Source organism: Pygocentrus nattereri, chromosome 24 (genome assembly GCF_015220715.1).
Source record: "Pygocentrus nattereri isolate fPygNat1 chromosome 24, fPygNat1.pri, whole genome shotgun sequence".
Classification (NCBI taxonomy): domain Eukaryota; kingdom Metazoa; phylum Chordata; class Actinopteri; order Characiformes; family Serrasalmidae; genus Pygocentrus; species Pygocentrus nattereri.
The window spans coordinates 17,036,549-17,054,966 of record NC_051234.1 but is presented as its reverse complement, the minus strand read 5'-3'; the positions used below and the strand labels follow the sequence as shown (position 1 = coordinate 17,054,966).

The following is an 18,418-nucleotide window of genomic DNA, read 5'->3' as shown; positions in this document are numbered from 1 at the left end:
ACAAAACTTCAAGCGTACCAGAAATTCATCCCGGATGAAGAACTTGGCCCTGGTGACTCTTGGGTCTTCCCCAGGGTCAGGGGTGGCTGCGCATAATAGAACAAGTGTCAGTAAATTCAGTGTCACAATGTAGCGTCCTTGTATTTTCAGCCAATTTAAAAATAACATATTATAAACGTTATTTTTAAATAAAGTATTAACTGTCTTGATTGATTAAAACATGGATGAGATGCAGCCTTTTTAGCAAACAACCTCACATTATTACAATTCAGTGATAAGGCTTTTGTGCACTGGTCTAACTATTTCCACTCTATAGACGTACATTTTCTACCTCTTAAGTAATTTTACACATAACTGTATTAGGCCTAAGGGCTTGAATAAACTGAAGAGGCAGCACAAGTCAGTCTGGTTTTGAGTGTTATGATGCCAGCAGTATGATATACAACAAGAGCAAATTAAAGTAATTTAAGACTGCAGTCCGAAGCTTGTGGTGATCAAAATGTTTGTTCAAAACATGTAAAACTGCTTTGGCAACAGAGTGAGAAGAGAGAGTGTGGAACCTTTGCACTGTTTGGTGATCTTCCTGCTCAAACACACCTGATAAAAAACACTGGTTAATTGCCATGTTGTGTTGGAGTGCTAATCATAAAACAGTGCTGGAAACCCATCCAGATGTTGGAATTTTAAAAAACTTTTGAAAAAAAGTCAGCCTGTAATAAGTCCTAATACAGTGGTGGGATACTTTAAATGGCCAATGCTGGAAACCAGCCTGTAGCAGTGGCTCTGTTGGGTGGGAAGCCATTGGGCTGGGTTGATCTGTGAAGCTAAGCAAGGCTAGATCAGCTCAGTGACTGGGTGGGTGACCATGCTGCCTTTCCAACAGTTCAAAGCTTTAGAACCAAACATTTATTTTGAAACAATCCCATGCATCTCACCCCTGGGATACTGATCAGGTTATCTGCAGACATCCTCAAAATAAATGTAGTACTTTATAATGCCACTCTGGACTTCATATTGCTGCTAACTGCCTACTCTCCTACTCTCCCTCTCTTGTGTATTTACCTTATCTATTTTGTCTAGTCTTTATCTATTCTGCTCTATTCTATTTTGTGTTTTTTTTGTATCTATTTTGCTTATATTTATCTATTTTAATAACAGCTCTTGGGTGTAAACTGGACCATGAGATCTTAATTTCGTTCCACCTCATGTACCATGTGATGCAAATGACAATAAAATCTCCTTGAATCCTTGAAATGTGTAAACCTTAGACCATATATGGAGTGACAAAAACATTAATTCTATGCTAGCTCTTTACGACATGAGCAACCCCATATAACTCGATGTGTCAAATGTGTTGATGTTTTCTAAAGACTTTTAGACTTCTAACAGTAGTCACTGGTTGATCTAAATACTTCTCTTAATGGTTGTCATTGAGTAGCCTAAATATTTCTGTCTAATGAAAGGCTTATTTCCCTTTTTATGCCATATTCACCATTTTATATTTACTGTTGATTCTTTATTTTTTATTCATATGGCTCCTGTTGTGGTACTGTTTTGTTATCCAATGTCGATCAGAGGAGTTCCCCTTTTGAGTCTTGGTTACTCTCAAGGTTTCTTCCTCTTGCTCTATTTCCTTCCCATTGTCACCTTTGGCCTTTTCATTTTTGACTGCAGTTTCTTGATTTCTGTAAAGCTGCTTTGTGAAAACGGCCATTGTAAAAAAAGCTATCCAAATAAATTTGCACACAGCTTTTGTATAAGCCACATTCTGATATTTCCTTCAAAATGTTACATCAGAGCACATTTGGCTTAGTGTCACTGGGAGTGAAGAGGCCATTACCTTCAGCAGGGACTGTGTAGCGAGCATACTCAGGGAAGTAATCTTCAAGTTTGGATTTGCCAGCCAGAATCTTCTCCGCCAGCATGTCCTGTTTGTTCAGGAAGAGGATCACCGAGATGGTCCGTAAAAACCTGAAGTAGTCACACAAGGACAGACATGAAGATAGACAGAGAGTTAGTTAGTCAGGATCTCTTCAGCACTGCTCAAATGCCTCTTTTGAAGAAAGCCAGGTTTCTTTCATTCATACCAGTACTAATGCATTTAGGCACTTTATATCACTTACTAAACCAATCTAAAGGAAACCAACAGAGAACACACATAAACAGCAACTTAGACATAGGGGCCTAAAAATTACTGTCACATATTGGACAGTGTACTTGCAGAAAACAAAAAAAGAGAGAAACAGAAACAGAAAGGGGAACCTGTTATTCCAGATGCTGCGGAACAAGTCTAGGGACTCGCGCAGGCGGTTAGTGCTGTTATCTTCTCTGATCACCATGTTGTAGCTGCTGCTGGCTGCCACAAAGATGATGGCCGTCACATCTGGAGGCACACATAGCAACAAAACAACATTTAGGATATTACATTTGTATTTGTAATATTACCATACTGAAAGCACAAGTCATGTTTAAAAATATGTTGGCAGTAATTTAACCTTGCTGTTAAATAAAATAAATAAAATTCATTTGATTAAAAACGTTAAAAAATTAAAAAAGTTAAAATACTGAGACTAAGTAACGAAACGCCATGATTTTCCCTATTTGGATAAAACTGTAAGTGTAATTTTTTGGGTACCTCATTTATTGTTATGCTTATTTTCCAGTGATTATCATGTTTTGTTTTTAGTGCATGTTTTCTGCTCTGTACATGCACTGTTAGATCAGTACACCTTCACTGCCTTCTTTTATACTACTCTTTAATTAAAGTGACTTGGTAAAGTTTGGAAAAGTTGTCACTGCTTCCATTAGTAGACTGTTTTACATATTTTCATGAACTGGCCTACAAATATGTAAAACTCACCATTAAAGCACTGGATCCACTTTCTTCTCTCATCTCTCTGGCCTCCCACATCAAACATGCTGAGAGAGAGAGAGAGAGAGAGAGAGAGAGAGAGAGAGAGAGAGAGAGAGAGAGAGAGAGAGAGAGAGAGATAAAGACACAGCGGGGGGAGTGAGAGAGAGAGAGAGAGAGGGAAAGAGAGAGGGGGGGGGGGGAGAGAGAGAGAGAGAGAGAGAGAGAGAGAGAGAGAGAGAGAGAGAGAGAGAGAGAGAGAGAGAGAGACTGGTATTAAAAGATCAGCTCGCCATGTTGGAAACAAATAATTTTAAAATAATCCATCATTTTTAAAGCATGAAATAACTGAAAGTCAACAACATTACCATATTGTGAAAACAGAACTGATTATAACGTTTATTATGCAACAGTGGCCCCATGTGGTCAAAGTGGATATTGCATTGACACACTCCACTCCATTATCATAACTTTAAGCAAGAGTTTCTCCAGCATGAAATGAACACAGGATACTACAGATTTTGACAAATCAGGCTCTATATCAGCTGAAGTCACAAAGGGCAGATCATTTAAAATGCAATTTAATGAAGTGACCATCCACAAATGTCACAAAGTCTAAATGTATTAACATCAATAGAAGTGGCAAATTAAAACAGAGACACTCACTGAAAGCAAGATAAAAGGAAACCATGCATCATTATGTAGTCACTTACTGGAAGTTGACTTTGTCTACTTGAAATCGTGTCTCAAAAATCCCTGAAGTCAAAACTCGGCACCTAAGCAAATCCTGAGTACAGAGAGAAAACTGACGTCGGTGCAGGTAGAACATAAACCATAATTCATCAAAAAGACAGCAGTGCTCATTATAAACGCTTTTGAACTGTACTGCAAAACTTACTTTGTCTCACTTTTCTTTACGTTCATTTTATTTTTATGCTTTGTATAGTCAACGTGTATAGTAAAATATAAAATCAAAATGCAAGTCAATTTTTCTCCAGTCATAAAATAAGAATCTCAATGTTTTTATTATATTTTTTCATTATTAAAGCTTTAGAATCATGTCAGAGACATTTTGCACTAATTGATTCCAACAATTAGAAATGAAAAACAATACTCTGTTTTAAATCACAAATGATCTTCAAATAATGAATATCTTTATCTATCTGCATAAGTATCTAGTATCTAGATAATTTTACAGATCACATTAGGCATGCACTAGTTTAGTTACACATGTATAAGCGACACAATATTAGTGCTGTAAATGGCAATATTGATAAATACATAAAAGTAGTCAGTCCTGGGTGGTAATTTCAGAGAGCTGCTATAATGGCCATAATTAATAAATATGTCACACATTACAGTACCCCCACCTGGTCTGTTGGTGTGTAGTCATTCTGTCGTACTGAGTCAATTCTGTCCAAGAAGCTGGAGGACACAAATAAACAAATGTGAAAATTACACAGTGTAACTCAGACAGCCCAGAGTGTCATACAACTGATCTACTGTAGGACTTAACACGTGTGTACTTTGGAGATTTGAAGCCTGGATCCAGGATCATAACCTGCAGGTCAGTGTTTAGAACAGTAAATGAGGTTTTCAAGGAATCATTCTCTCACTGAAGTATACAGCTTGTGCATTTACCATGTCATCTGTTAGTAAAAATACATGTTTTCGCCATTCTTGAAGGGAAATTCCAACAAAGTTTTCATGGCCTTGCAGAATAGTCCCAAGGTGGGGATTCCCTGGAATTATGAGTAGTGGCATAGTTGACTGGACCAACACACACTGACCTTCGGACCCCTCCTCTTATACATATACACATCCTTGCTGTGTTACCATGGCAGTGTGTTGTTGATTCAGACAGCATATCTATGTGTGTGAGACCACACAGGCATGCTGGACGACTCCTTCAGAGAGCAAAGATTTAAGACATTCCTTAAAAGTGGTACCATGGCAAATCCCTCCCTAAACATACAGAATAATCTATATTTCTCTGTCTCATGTTATTACTTTTCACTTACATATGCAATGCATACAATATTGCGCAAAACTCAGAGGCTATCATTTGTTTATTTTATTTCCAGTAAAACTGAGAGTCAAAAGCTATTACATAAGCCTCAAAAGCTAAACATAATATCAAATAATTTTAGTGTTTGATATGTGTATCCTTTATTACAGACTTTATTCTTTTCAGGAGACTTGCTGTGAGTTTTTAAAGAAAACTAGACAAATATTTTTCCACACCTCTAAAGCTGAAGTTGGCTGCATTTGCTCTGCCTCACGATCCAAGTAATCACAGTTACAAATTTCCACATCTCAGATGTCCAGTTTCAGTGTTGTGGTGCAAACATCTTTTGTGTCTTTTTTCAGTAATGTCTTCTTGAAGATTTGAGTACTGTTTATCTGATGCTGACAGTTTTGGTCATCTACTAAATATTGCATGGATGTTAGGAGTCCCAAGTCCACTTTTGGAAACTTATTTTCAGTTATATTTCTCTTTGACTTTGCCATTCCATATACAGAACGATTATCTTACATCTAATCCAATCACAAATATTTCCTAAAAAATAAATAACATGTAAATAAATGAAGTTAAATAAATGAAAACTAGTTTCTGATCATATATCTGTATATACATGAATCCATATATACATGAAGTATATACATGAATACTAGTTAAATTCATGCAGTTCCTAATATTCTTGTGAGACTGACACAGGTAAGATTCAATACATGTACTCTTACTTCCTCCCTATTTCACAAGACACCATGAGTAATACCCCCCCCCCCCTTTTATGTACCCATCTTATCTGAGCCAGACATAGGACTGCACCCTCACTGTCCAGCAGAGGGCATGCACACACAAAAACACACTGGAGGTGCTCTCTGGCGATAACAGAAGGCCCTAGTTGCAGCTCCACAGTCAGATTTGCATGTGGTTTGTAAAAATAAAGGTTAGAGTTTGGCTAGCGGTGGCTTTTAGCGACCATGTGAGGATACAACAGAGAGCTTTGTCCTCTCATAGCTCCAGCCTGCCCTGCTGATCTCAGACACGTTAGGCATGGCCTTAAAAACAGTCACAGTCAGGATCTGACTAGAAAAAACAAAACGAAACAAATAAAAAAAGACTGAGCAACTGTATTTGCTTGGTTAAGCTGGGATGGGATGATATAAAATTTCCTATCATGATATCAGTTGTGATATTATCATACTGCTGTTAAAATATATTTAAATGTTTAAGAAGCACTAAATACACACTTGCCTCATTTTTACCATAAGTAATTGATTGGAAAAGACCTTTATGCTTGGAAGTGTTAAAGGCAAAAGAAAAAGAGGATGAGCAGTCAAGATGGATGGATAAAACAGAGGAATCGTGAACAAACCAGACTGAATCCATATGGTCTCCCAAAGTCAGAAATGACCTGAAGCCACTTAACAATAACATTATATTTACAGACATTTTTCTCAAAACCCATATTTCTGTAAAACACCAACTACAATTGAAAGAAATATGAAATATCTCTTCAGGAAATATCTCCAGCGATGCTAATGATTATTGTACTACTTTATGTACACTACAGAAAATCTTGGCAAATGAAATCACCTTAAATCTCGTGAATGTATCTGATATTTCACCTTTTGGGATTGTTGTAAGAATATTATAATATTAATTGTTTCCAGACATTTTTACTTGATTTGAATAATTCTAGAGCAGGGTTGGGTTACTGAGGGCCAGAGTCCAGTACAGTCTTGTGACTTCCCTGCTGTAGCACACCAACCAAACCTAGTAATTAACTGATGAGTTAGATCAGATGAGCTTGAGCAGGAAAATCACTAAACTGACCAAGCAATTTTTTTTTTGTGGTTTGATGTCAACCACCTCATAGACTGTCATTTTTGTTGAGACTTGTTTTTATTACTGAGAACAAACATGATAAGCTAAATGCTAACCCAAGCTAAAATCAGCCTCTCTTTTACTTTAGCCAGTTAACCCTAAAACTCTGATATCATGTCCCCCTTTCAGACTCAAACACTGTTAGCTGTGGGACAGACAGTAATGCTGACCCTTTCGTACAGCTGACCTGGTTCACCGAACCAGTGCAACCTTTATTAAAAGAGTGGTGCCTTTTAATTGGCTGAGGGGAAAGTGCCAATCAATACTTTCCAACTTCTGAATGCCTGTTATCATCAGAGTGGCCTAGATGTTCGCTGACACATGCGGCAAAAAAAATCCACACAGGTGCAACTGCCTCTTTTGATATTCTGCAGTATTAAAATAAGGAAACCTAAATCTAACTAAAATAAAACTGTGCTAGACTCTTCCAGCAACCGTTTTACATAATGCCTATGCTGCCATTTTTTTAACTTTTGACCTCAGCTCCGCCCTTTTTCTTTGAACCTTTGCCCTCTTTTAGATCAAAACCCTAAAGATAGACACGTTCTACTTTCATAGCACAATCTACCATTGATCAACTCGGATACCTATTACATAATGAAGATGTGAACATTGTTTTATTGCTTTGGATACATAATAGACATGTTCAGTATGATGTTTCTAAGAAACCACATTTGTGATCTGAAACTTTTTGTATTTTATTTTTGTAACCATGCTGTCTTTGGGTGTATGTATATTCAGGCATGCTGGAAAGTTTAGTAATAGGGATGGAACTACAATAAACAGAGCTGAAATCCTAGCCCTGGCCTCGATGTGTGAAATGCTACCACATACTACCCAGAGTGCTGATTTTCTCCAAATCCAGAAGGCCTTTGGTTCATAAACATTTAGCCAAAAGTCAGCGTTTTCACTCATATTCACACATTTAAGTACAGAGTTTGATTATGAGCAGACAGGGCACAATGCTAAAGCCTGATGCTAAGGTCACTGTACTTCAGCTTGTTATTAACCAACAGTGCTATCTTTATGGCTGCACTGCATAATCCATTACATAGTAAATCTCAAGTAAAACTCAATAAATATGTTTTAAAAACATTAAAATTAATGCAATGTTGGCCTAATCTTAGCAAGACAAGCTAACTAATAATGCTACTGAAGGTGAAAAGGATGTTACATTTGACAATATTTTACTGTATTTTGATAAATTACATCAAAATAAGTGACAAAAATGCTTTTTAGTACTAACCCTATAGAAATGAGCAGCTCCCTTGCAATCCAGTCTGAGAATTTAGCAACAAAACATTTTAGCATGTTAAAGTCTGCTGCCAGAGTGTGTGCATGTCCATATTACCCAGAGTGAAAACATTTCAACATGTGGAATCACATTTTCCTGGGTGCATAAAAGAAGCATGAGGCTTTTTTTTTTATTCGAGGCACCATATAAGTGTACTAGCTCATTCTGATCAGTGAGAGTTTATTATCACGTTTTTAAACAGTAACAATAAAGCACAAACTACATGTAAATCTACAAATTTTTGACATTATTAGATCTCCTTTTTAACAAATCAAGTAAATGGAGCAACAGCACTGAGATACAAAAAACATGTCTACAAGATACCCATAATCCATACAGTGATTATTCACTAGTGGTTCCCTTTGGGCCTGAACCACTACCTGCACTACATATTTTGGTGTTTCCTTGCTCCAGGACACTGGATTCAACTAATAAGCTCTTCCTGAGTTGAAGTGTGTGCATTAGAGAAAGGAACACATTAAAATGTATAGGGCAAGGGGTACTCCAGGGCTGGTCAGAACAGGTGGGCTTTCCCATGTGTAGTGGACTACACAAACAAAAAACACAAAACTCAAAAATATCCTCAGAGATTTACCTACTATTTACATCTGTAAATTTACGATGCACATTTTGACTGATATTGATATCAAGACATGTCTGCAAAGGAAAAGAAGAAAAAACAGCTTTGTTGATGTGTTATCAAACTTACCAAATATATTAAACTACATCAAAAATATAAATATAAAAAAAAAAAATAAAAAATAAAAAAAATCACACTTTGCAAAAAAAAAAAAATTAATGCTACTTCAAAAGTACTAAAAATATCACACCTTTTCAGCCATATTAAAACTTAACAGTGTTTCACTGACTTTTTGGCCTGCTTATTTCCTCGCTCCTTCCTTAGTACAGTGTAAACGATACCTGAAGAGTGATTCCAAAATTTGAATACTGTCTGGAACAGTTAACAGAGTTCTCAAGAACCCGTCCAAACAGCTACTGTAAATCAGCCAGATTGCTCAGATTGGTTTCTGGTTTGGAAGCTACATAATGCAAGCTGTGTTTTATGTGTATCAATGTGTAAGCATATATATGTGTGTGTGTGTGTGTGTGTGTGTGTGTGTGTGTGTGTGTGTGTGTGTGAACATATGGGTAACTGTGGGGGAAAAAAACACCAGAGGTGTCAATTACGAAATTCCACAAGAGGGAAAAAACTTTTCAAAATGTCAACAAACTTTGTCAACAAGAAGCTGTGAGGTGGAAGTACACAACAACCCCAAACTGAAACTAGTGCAAATTTAGACCAAGAAAAAAAAAAAAAAAAATCAACCACACACACACACACACACACACACACACACACACACACACACACACACAGATCACACTCACTCACTCACTCACTCACTCACTCACTCACACACACACACACACACACACACAGCAGCAATTTCCTGTCACTAGTGCTAAGTCAGCAGTCACCCACTATATCGCAACACAATCTCAATCTGCCTTCCTTTTGTCTTCCCTGCTCTTTTCTTCTCCTCCTCTCTTCACTTGCTGTTATCTTTTTCACCTCCATCGCTCCGCCACTGGCTCTTTTCTGCTCCTTAGCCTCAACTCTTTCTCTCCTTCGATCACTGTGTCTTTCTTTCCTGCTCTTTCTCTTTATTCCCCCTCCTTGCTCCCCTCTCGTTCGCTCCTTCTGTCCTTTTTGAACTCTGTCTGTCTCTCTCTCTCTCTCTCTCTCTCTCCTGGTTGTGTGAAGAAGGTTTATGTGAGAGGAGACAAAACCATCTCACATCCTGACAGCTACAATAAACAGACAAAGCCAAAGCACCGCTGAAAAGTACAGCCTCTCTCTCTCTTTCTATTTTCCTACCCCTCTCTCACTCTGATTGTTCATCTGCCTGTCTTTCTGAGACTCTTTCCTTCACTCTCGCTCTCTCTTTCTCTCTCTCTTACACAGATACACACACACACACACACACACACACACACACACATACACACACACACGCACACGCACACACAAATACATACACAGCTGTGGGTGCTAAAAATAGCTCTGGGAATGGAGTCTCTCACACTAGTCCTGAGGACATAAACACAGAGGCACCACTGAAGTACCTGCCCAAGATGGCCGCCAGCCTTGTCTTTGTCCATCTCTGTTGAAATGGCTCTATGTTTACAAGTGAAGGGCTTCGAGGAACAGATGCTCGCTTTTAGTTTGGAACTTTTTTCGAAGCGATATTTCTGGCCAGCCCTTGATCCTTTAGTGTATACACACTGGGGCTAAAATTGGAGCTGAGGTTTTTTTGGCTGGAGCTGTGCTCGATGCAGGGAGATACCCGCTGTTTTGGCCCTGAGGGAATCCAACTCAGAAGTGCAAATGTAAACTCCACTATTGCAGCAGACTACACAAGTCCACTTATCCATTGGGGTTTACAATCTCGTCTACATATGAACAATTAATTTTTTTTATGATCACAACAGCTGCAAAAGCTGATCATATGACGAAGAATGAGAAAATCTCAGTTACACTATATATATATATATATATATATATATATATATATATATATATATATATATATATATTCAGACACACACACAGACACACACACACACACACACATACATATATATATATATGAGACAGAGAGAGAGGAGTGAGAAAGTGAGAGTTGCAATGCTCTGATAATACAAATGCAAACTGCCATGACGATATAACAGAAACTGAAATTGAACTGAACTAAATTTAAACAGCAACAAGAGATGAGGGAGAAAAACAGACAGAAAGAAAGAGCAAGAGAGGGTGGAAGGGAGGGAGAGGGAGACTGAAAGAGCAAAAATGAAGAGAGGTAGAGAAATTGAAAATAGAGTTAGAGAGAGTGACTGACAGTGAAAAGAGAGAGAGAGAGAGAGAGAGAGAGAGAGAGAGAGAGAGAGAGAGAGAGAGAGAGAGACAGGATGCATACAGGCCTGTAGACTGCTCATGGACTCCATAAGCTATAAATGGCTCTTCCTGTGCCTGGTCTGGGATATTAGACACTGTATCAGCCTGAATCTACACTCACTGAGCCAAATCTCACAGGATGAACTAAATGTGCAGCTGTTGAACACACAGAGAGAGAAAGAGAGAGATACAGAGATAGACAAATTCACGGGGGAGCGAGAGAGAGAGAGCAAGAGAATGAAGAAGAGACAGATAAATAGATAACGGTAGAGCGAGATAGAGAGAAAAAGAGAGAGAAAACCGACCATGTTGGCTAGGGCCTGCAGCTGGATCACCATGGTAACTCTAACTGGCAGGTCGATAGTTAGAGCTCCTCCCCTTCCTCTCTTTAACCGGGCAGGAGCAAGAGAGCATTCGTTTCACACACACACACACACACACACACACACACACACACACACACACACACTGCATCCGGTCTTATAAATGCACTACATAAACTCCTGTGACTAATCATGACATGTAACGTGTTTTATGGTGAGGATGAACTGTACCAGAAAATCACCACATACACTTATCTTCTCACCTCAAATTCTTTTATATATATATATATATATATATATATATATATATATATATATATATATATATATATATATAGCTGTTGTCGGGAGAAAACCTTGTATCTCCAAAATGGTAACTTTACAGGAGAAGGAAAAAACCTTCTGTGCTTTTAATGTAAGTCAGTGAAACCAGACATTTTTTCAAGTAATTTTGGCCTTTTCAAATCATGTCAAAAACTGAAAAACGACAAAAATGGAGATACAAGGTTTACTTCCGACAACAGCTATATATATGAAACGATACAAATATATATAACTTTATCCCACTAAACTTTGATGCATTTATATACATGATACTGCAATGGAACAAAATGAATCTTTGATGTGCTAGAGAGCAATACATTAGCTGAAATTCTTAGTTATGCCGGTATGCTAAATGATAGATAACGCAGTGTACACATAGTGTAAAACATGCTAAAGTTTCTGTTTAGCTAAAGAGCTAATGGACAGTTTATCTCAATGGAGTCAGCGATGTTTGTCAGTGAAGAAGAAAAGAAATATTTCAAGAATGGTCAGTCACGTAAGGTTAACCATTAGCCCGCTTGCCACATTTCTGCTTCCTCTCGCATAGTCTGTGGTGCCACCTTCCTCAGTAAGCTGCATCAGACGACATCTGGACTAATGATGCTCTCTTTGTAATGAAACATGCAGGGTCTACAACTCTCTCAGAAATGCATACCGTGATGTATTATGACACAACTTATCATGATAACAATAAATATCATATTGCCTGGCTCTACTGTAACATTTATCAAACTCCAGCAGTGCCTGACTATCACAGTGTGAGATGCATATGTGAGACTTAACATTTAATGCGATTTTTGCCAGGCCCAGGGAAGGCGCTGCTTTCTTATAAGTACATACTATAGGCTTATCTATATACTGTTCAGTTCCAGCTTTACTCAGTGTGGAAGCTGAGTGCACCCTCAGTCCATCTTGCTGCCACAGGCAAAAAAATGGAGACAAGCAGGCAAGCTAAATGGTTTAGCTGATTTCTATAAAATATAAAATGAATTTAGTATAAAACATTGAAACATTTGTCATCAATCCCAAATGAGAATTTTGTACGCCTATAAAAGTTATTTCGCTCATTATAAACCTGAACTTGGACCCGAATGCAACATGAACTTGGATTTCCATTAAGTAAACCAGCCAAACTGACTACGAAAACAAAGGTTTTAAAAGACTCGCGCCTCAAACTTATTTCTGTATCATCACTTCTATCAAGGCAAAATCCAGTGAGATCGATCATCAACTTATCTTGCTCTATATCTGTCCTAATGTTACAACACATCTAACTCTCACTGTCTTTGTAATGTGCAAAAGGGAAGTATGCGGCACGGTGGCGTGGTGGGTAGCGCTGTCGCCTCACAGCAAGGAGGGCCTGGGTTTGATTCCCCGGCCGGGCGACCGGGGTCCTCTCTGTGTGGAGTTTGCATGTTCTCCCCGTGTCTGCGTGGGTTTCCTCCGGGTTCTCCGGTTTCCTCCCACAGTCCAAAAGACATGCAGTCAGGCCAATTGTGTAAAATGATCAAATTGTAAGTCGCTCTGGATAAGAGCGTCAGCCAAATGCCGTTAATGTAATGTAATGTAAATATGTAAAATTACTCGTTAAAAATAGAAAACTGAAAGCTTTCGATTAAAACATGACAAAAACAAAGGGATATACTTAAATATATGGTTTATCAGGGCATGTAAGTATTAAAGTTTTTAAAGGTGATTTTTATAATGAGTATTCAAGTACCTTTTTGAAAACTTCAACGAGTAACAACGAGAATCTTCAACGAGAATCATTCTTGGGCCAGCCCTGAACATGACGGTTTACCATATAGTTCATCCTCATGCAGATGTATCATAGTAATGCTCCAGTCTACAGGACCCTTGTCTTGTCGAGACTGGTGTGCTTCTCTGTAGCAGCAGTGCTGCTGACCAAAAGGTAGGTGTGTGTGTGTGTGTGTGTGTGTGTGTGTGTGTGTGTGTGTGTGTGTGTGCACAATAGACCCACACGTGTATGTTTATGTATGGACACAAACTAGTAGCATGGGGCTCACTGGACAGAACGAATGAGCATCTCTCTCTCATTCCCTCATTCTCTCTCAATCTCTCTTTCCCTCACCTTCTGCTGCTGACCTTCCTTTGTTTACTGGCCATTGGCCGGATTCTCCCTTTGATTGGACCGAGACCATGTGATCGAAGCCTGGGTAGAGCTCCACAAAGCGAAGCTAAATTTAGCAACGGCCTAGCCCAGCTCCACAGCTAGTTTACATATGCTTGCAGGAGGAAGGGAGAGAGAGAGAGTGCGAGATAAGCAGAGAGAGACAGAGCGAGAGAGACAGAGAACGAGAGATCCAAAATTCAAGCTAAAGCAGTGTTTCCCTCTAGCTACAAACACAAACATGACAGTGCTAACTTTTTCCACTGCTTAAAATGTTACAGTGACACAAGCTGAGTGAGTCCCAATCCTTTTCTGCACTCTCTCTGTTTCCTACTGCTCATTTTACCCCCTATTCCTCCTCTATACAAGCCACAAACCAGAAGCTGACAAACAAAAATAGACATAGCTGTTTGCTGCTTGCTGTTTTAGCCTGTGTGAGATGGCGTGCGTGGCTAGTTAACTCAGTAATGGCCAACTCAAAGCAGGCCTTGTGCTCGCCTCTCCATGAATAGCTCGACTCCTCAAAATGTTCTTGATGCTGGCCCAAGTGAAGAAATCAACAGCCGCCCATCAAACTGTGATCACAGTAAGGCTACATAACATATTTTTGGTTGTATCGTGAGACTGGCCTTTGCAGTACTAATATCAGATAGTGTTAATAAGATACTACACATTTTATTGAATGCTGTGACCATCCTGATTATTGGCAGGTGTTTATATTTATCAAAACTACAGCTGGCACTATCAACTGTATTAGTAATCGAATAATCTGCCGCTTATTTATGATTAATGGGATTTAATGTTTTTTTTGTCACCCTACCCTGACATTAAGCATGAGGCCATGTTACAACACACATAATTTCTTTGAGAACTACCTGACAATAAACAGCTTCCACTTATCTTCTCTGCAATAAAGTTTTCTACAAAGTAGGGCCAGACTGATATAAAGAACAGTGCAAAAGTCAAGAGACCAAACGTCATATATTTAACTTCCTGTGAAACAGCCATTAAGTACCATATAGTTATTCATTAAAAAAATCATAACAGAAAGCATATTTAACAGAAAATTACACAAGTCTCAATAATTAAAAATACTGAACATTTCAGCATGTAGTGTGGTCACCTCTTCATTACAGCTTCCATACTTTTCAGAAAACTTGCCATATTTTTATGGACTTTCAAAGTTCAGTCTTAGAAACTGGTTGCATTTTCTGTTATTCACAATATAAGTATAAGTAAATCTCACTAATCTTGCTAATGTTCTTTTTTGTGTATTTTTTACCCTTAGTGACGTGTTCTTAACAGCTACTTATACTTTCACACCCATAGCTTTGATTTGTCTTTTCACACTGTAATTTTCACATGGCATTGGACTGCATCATCCGTCTGAAATATCAGTCAGTACTAAGCTCCTGATAGAGCATTGAAATTTAACTGCCTTTTTTTGAACTGACAGGTCTGATGTGAGGAAAACATAATTTTTGTGGACTGCCAGTTTTACACCACACTCTAAAAGGATAAGGTGAGTTTTAACTTAAAAAGAGGTAACTATAAAATTTTAATTTCACTGAACTTTAATGAGTTAACAGAAAGTAACTCACAAATATTGTTCTTACTATTTACTATTTAATGTCTTAAGACAGCCACTTATTTGTTCACATTCAATATGCAATACAGGCTGAACTGGTCAATTTAAATACGAAACTGTATTGGGCAAAATAACAAAAACACATAACTGCTTCCTTTAGCATGAAGACGTTAAAACAGAAAAGCCTTTGTATGAAGATGCTTAAAACGAACAAAAATGGTTAATTAACAGAAACCAATAAAACTGCAAAGAATTCTGGCAAGTTCTCCCCCAGTGTAATAGTATTTATATTATGTATGACAGGGCTGCAAAAAAAATTTTTCATACGTTTCTTTATTTTGGCCCTAGGCCCACCAGAAACATTGCTCTTTGGCCCAAAAACAAGAAGTTTTGGCATCCCTGATTTAAGATTTAAAATTTTTTTTTGCTAATGCTATCAGTCGCAAACTTTTCATACAGGTAATGGCCTACTGTAATTATCTCAGCTAGAAGGGAATCGTCTGAAACTTCAGACTGTTTTCACACTTTGCTTAAACTTCATAACTTCATTACATTAGCTTTTATTAAGAATTCACACAATGATTTTTTTATACATACATTTCTTTTTTATCATTTTGTACAACAATAGACACCCTAAGAATTTTGAGGCTTTCCTGAAATATTGAAATGCTCACTCTATTGACACTTACCTATTCAGACAGTTCACCTCTAGTTTGGCAGTATCTATGGCAGCTAGCTATGTGTTTATTCTATGCCTCGGAGCTCCGTTTCGAGAACAGAGAGCCCTCTGTAGTCACGGTGAGCAGAACCGGCTGCTTATCGGCCTAAAGCATCTACAATACTTCCTATTGAAGAGAAGCGCAAAGGGGAACAGCCTTTGTGGCGCACTATCATTCAGGACGACAGAAATATAACACTCATAAGATCGTATTAAAACAGAAACACAGCCCCAGCACTGCTGAGTCTTTTTTTTTTTAAGTTTCACAGCTCAGAGAAGAAAAAAGAAACTTCATAATATTCACAGTTGGAATCCTTTTAACCAATGGTCATTTTCAGGAAACTGGAATTTGTTGCCTATTTTGTTGCTGCCACAAACAAATTCTTGGAACGCAATTATTTTGTAGTTTTTATCTTTTACATTATTTGAAAATGTTAGCTGCTTTTTACATAATGTGAAGATTTCATGACCAATGGATTGACAGAAATTGTCAAAAATAATTTGGAATAAAAGCTTGTTATGTAAACCAGCACCAGCATTCAAAGGGTTAGAATCTTTCGAAAGTTTGGAATCTCTGCTTTGTGTATTATATAAAAAGAATTTTGTAATTACACATTTGTTAATATACCTATGATGATTTTAGTATGTTAGTACTCTACAACTTAACTGCTTTCAAATATTTCAGTGTTTTTTCCTTCTGCTACAGCGCTACTGTTTCAGAGACATGTTATGAGACATGTTTTTATTATGGTTTGTTATGGTTGATTTAATCCTCAATTCATTTTGCTGTGGTATTTTAATAAATTAAATATTTCTATATTTATTACATAGTGAGTTACATAATGAATTAGATTTACATATGATTTATAATGTGTTACAACAGGTTCAGGTCTGTACTTCCTTTGTTGCGCAGTTTGCTCTGATGCCAATAAATGGCAAAAAACATGGGAAAAATGTACTTTTTCCATAAAAGAAAATATGCACATCAAAAAATTTAAATTCATATCATAATAAAATACATTTTACCTAAAGTTACTTACAAAAGTTTCTTAGTTTGTTTCGATGAGCTACGAGCAAGAAACAAGAAATCTACAATACTACACTATACCTTTGCTAACACCATTAACTTTTATTGGTTTTCCTTCACAAAATAAAGTGTAAATATTTCCTATAAATGTGAAGTCATTTAAGCTAGTCAAGCTAATGAAGGGAGTTAATGCAAGGGGGCAAAAGTAGTGAGTCAGGATGTCTATATAAAGAAGCCAAGGAGCCATAAGAAGTGCTGGAGACGATATCCAACGTGAATGTGGTGAGTACAAATGTAGCCCTCGGTCAAGCGTTCTCCAGGCTCCTGTGCTTTTTCTATTGCATTACGGCACATTTGACTTTGTACTCGGCATGTTCCAATGGCCTGGAATGTGCTGCCAAATATAGCCCTCGATCAATTCAAACACAGACACATATTCCTAGCCCTGAGAGAGAGAGAGAGAGAGAGAGAGAGAGAGAGAGAGAGAGAGAGAGAGAGAGAGAGAGAGAGAGATAGAGATACAGCAGACAGAGGATGGTAGAAACAAAGTATTAGGTACAGAGTAAGTACAAGACAAAAAAGCCTGAGACAAAACGGAGAGAAAAGAGAGAGAGGGGGAGAAAGAGAAAAAAAAAAAAGCAAAAAAAAAAAAAAAAAAGCGGGAGTGCGCGTGCAAGAGAGAGTGAGTATGTAAATATCCTGTACTTGGTGGCTATTGAGCGCGTATGGGCCCGTTCAATATTGATATGGACATCCTCTTTGACACAGCAACTTGGAATAATCCGGCAGTGTTTATTTCCAGGTCTCAATGATAATCAAGCTAAGATAATTAAAGCTCTTTCCAGGCCTTGCCATTTAGCTGCTAATGACCGAGCCAGGCCTGATTGGAAACACAGACAGATTTGGGCTGTGCAGCTTTTTGCAGATAACACACCTAAAACACAGACACTGAAAATGGCCCGGAAGTGTAAACAATTACATATCATTACAACACAGAGTTAAATGAATCACTCTGTAAACAGGAAAGATGAGAGAAACTTTAAATAGTAAAGCAAATTTTAATATTGTACTTATTTCTTTTATTTCTTCCTTCTCTTATGACTTGACCTTACAGTGCCATGTACAGTGTTGGGCTGAGAATCACTGAAAGGAAAACATTAAATTAACTTCTTTTTAGAGTTTTAGTATTATTATTGTTGTACGTCATAATTATTACTGTGTTTTATCTTTATGGAAAGCTGAACTTGCAAGCATACAGTACGGTCCAAAAGTCTAAAACCACGAGTGAAAAAGAATCTAGTTTGCATGCCT

At 37.8% G+C, this 18,418-nt stretch overlaps 1 protein-coding gene across 1 annotated transcript in view; it reads right to left on the bottom strand.

Annotated features, from left to right (window-relative positions):
- gnal (guanine nucleotide binding protein (G protein), alpha activating activity polypeptide, olfactory type) overlaps positions 1–18,418 on the bottom strand; it is a 62,162-nt gene that overhangs the window by 5,396 nt on the left and 38,348 nt on the right. Inside the window, exons 6-11 of the mRNA XM_017696190.2 lie at positions 4,222–4,276; positions 3,565–3,638; positions 2,861–2,919; positions 2,263–2,383; positions 1,841–1,971; positions 19–86 (exon numbers count right to left, since the gene is read on the bottom strand). Of these exons, the coding sequence (XP_017551679.1) occupies positions 19–86; positions 1,841–1,971; positions 2,263–2,383; positions 2,861–2,919; positions 3,565–3,638; positions 4,222–4,276 (508 nt within the window). The remainder of the gene's footprint in view (positions 1–18; positions 87–1,840; positions 1,972–2,262; positions 2,384–2,860; positions 2,920–3,564; positions 3,639–4,221; positions 4,277–18,418) is intronic.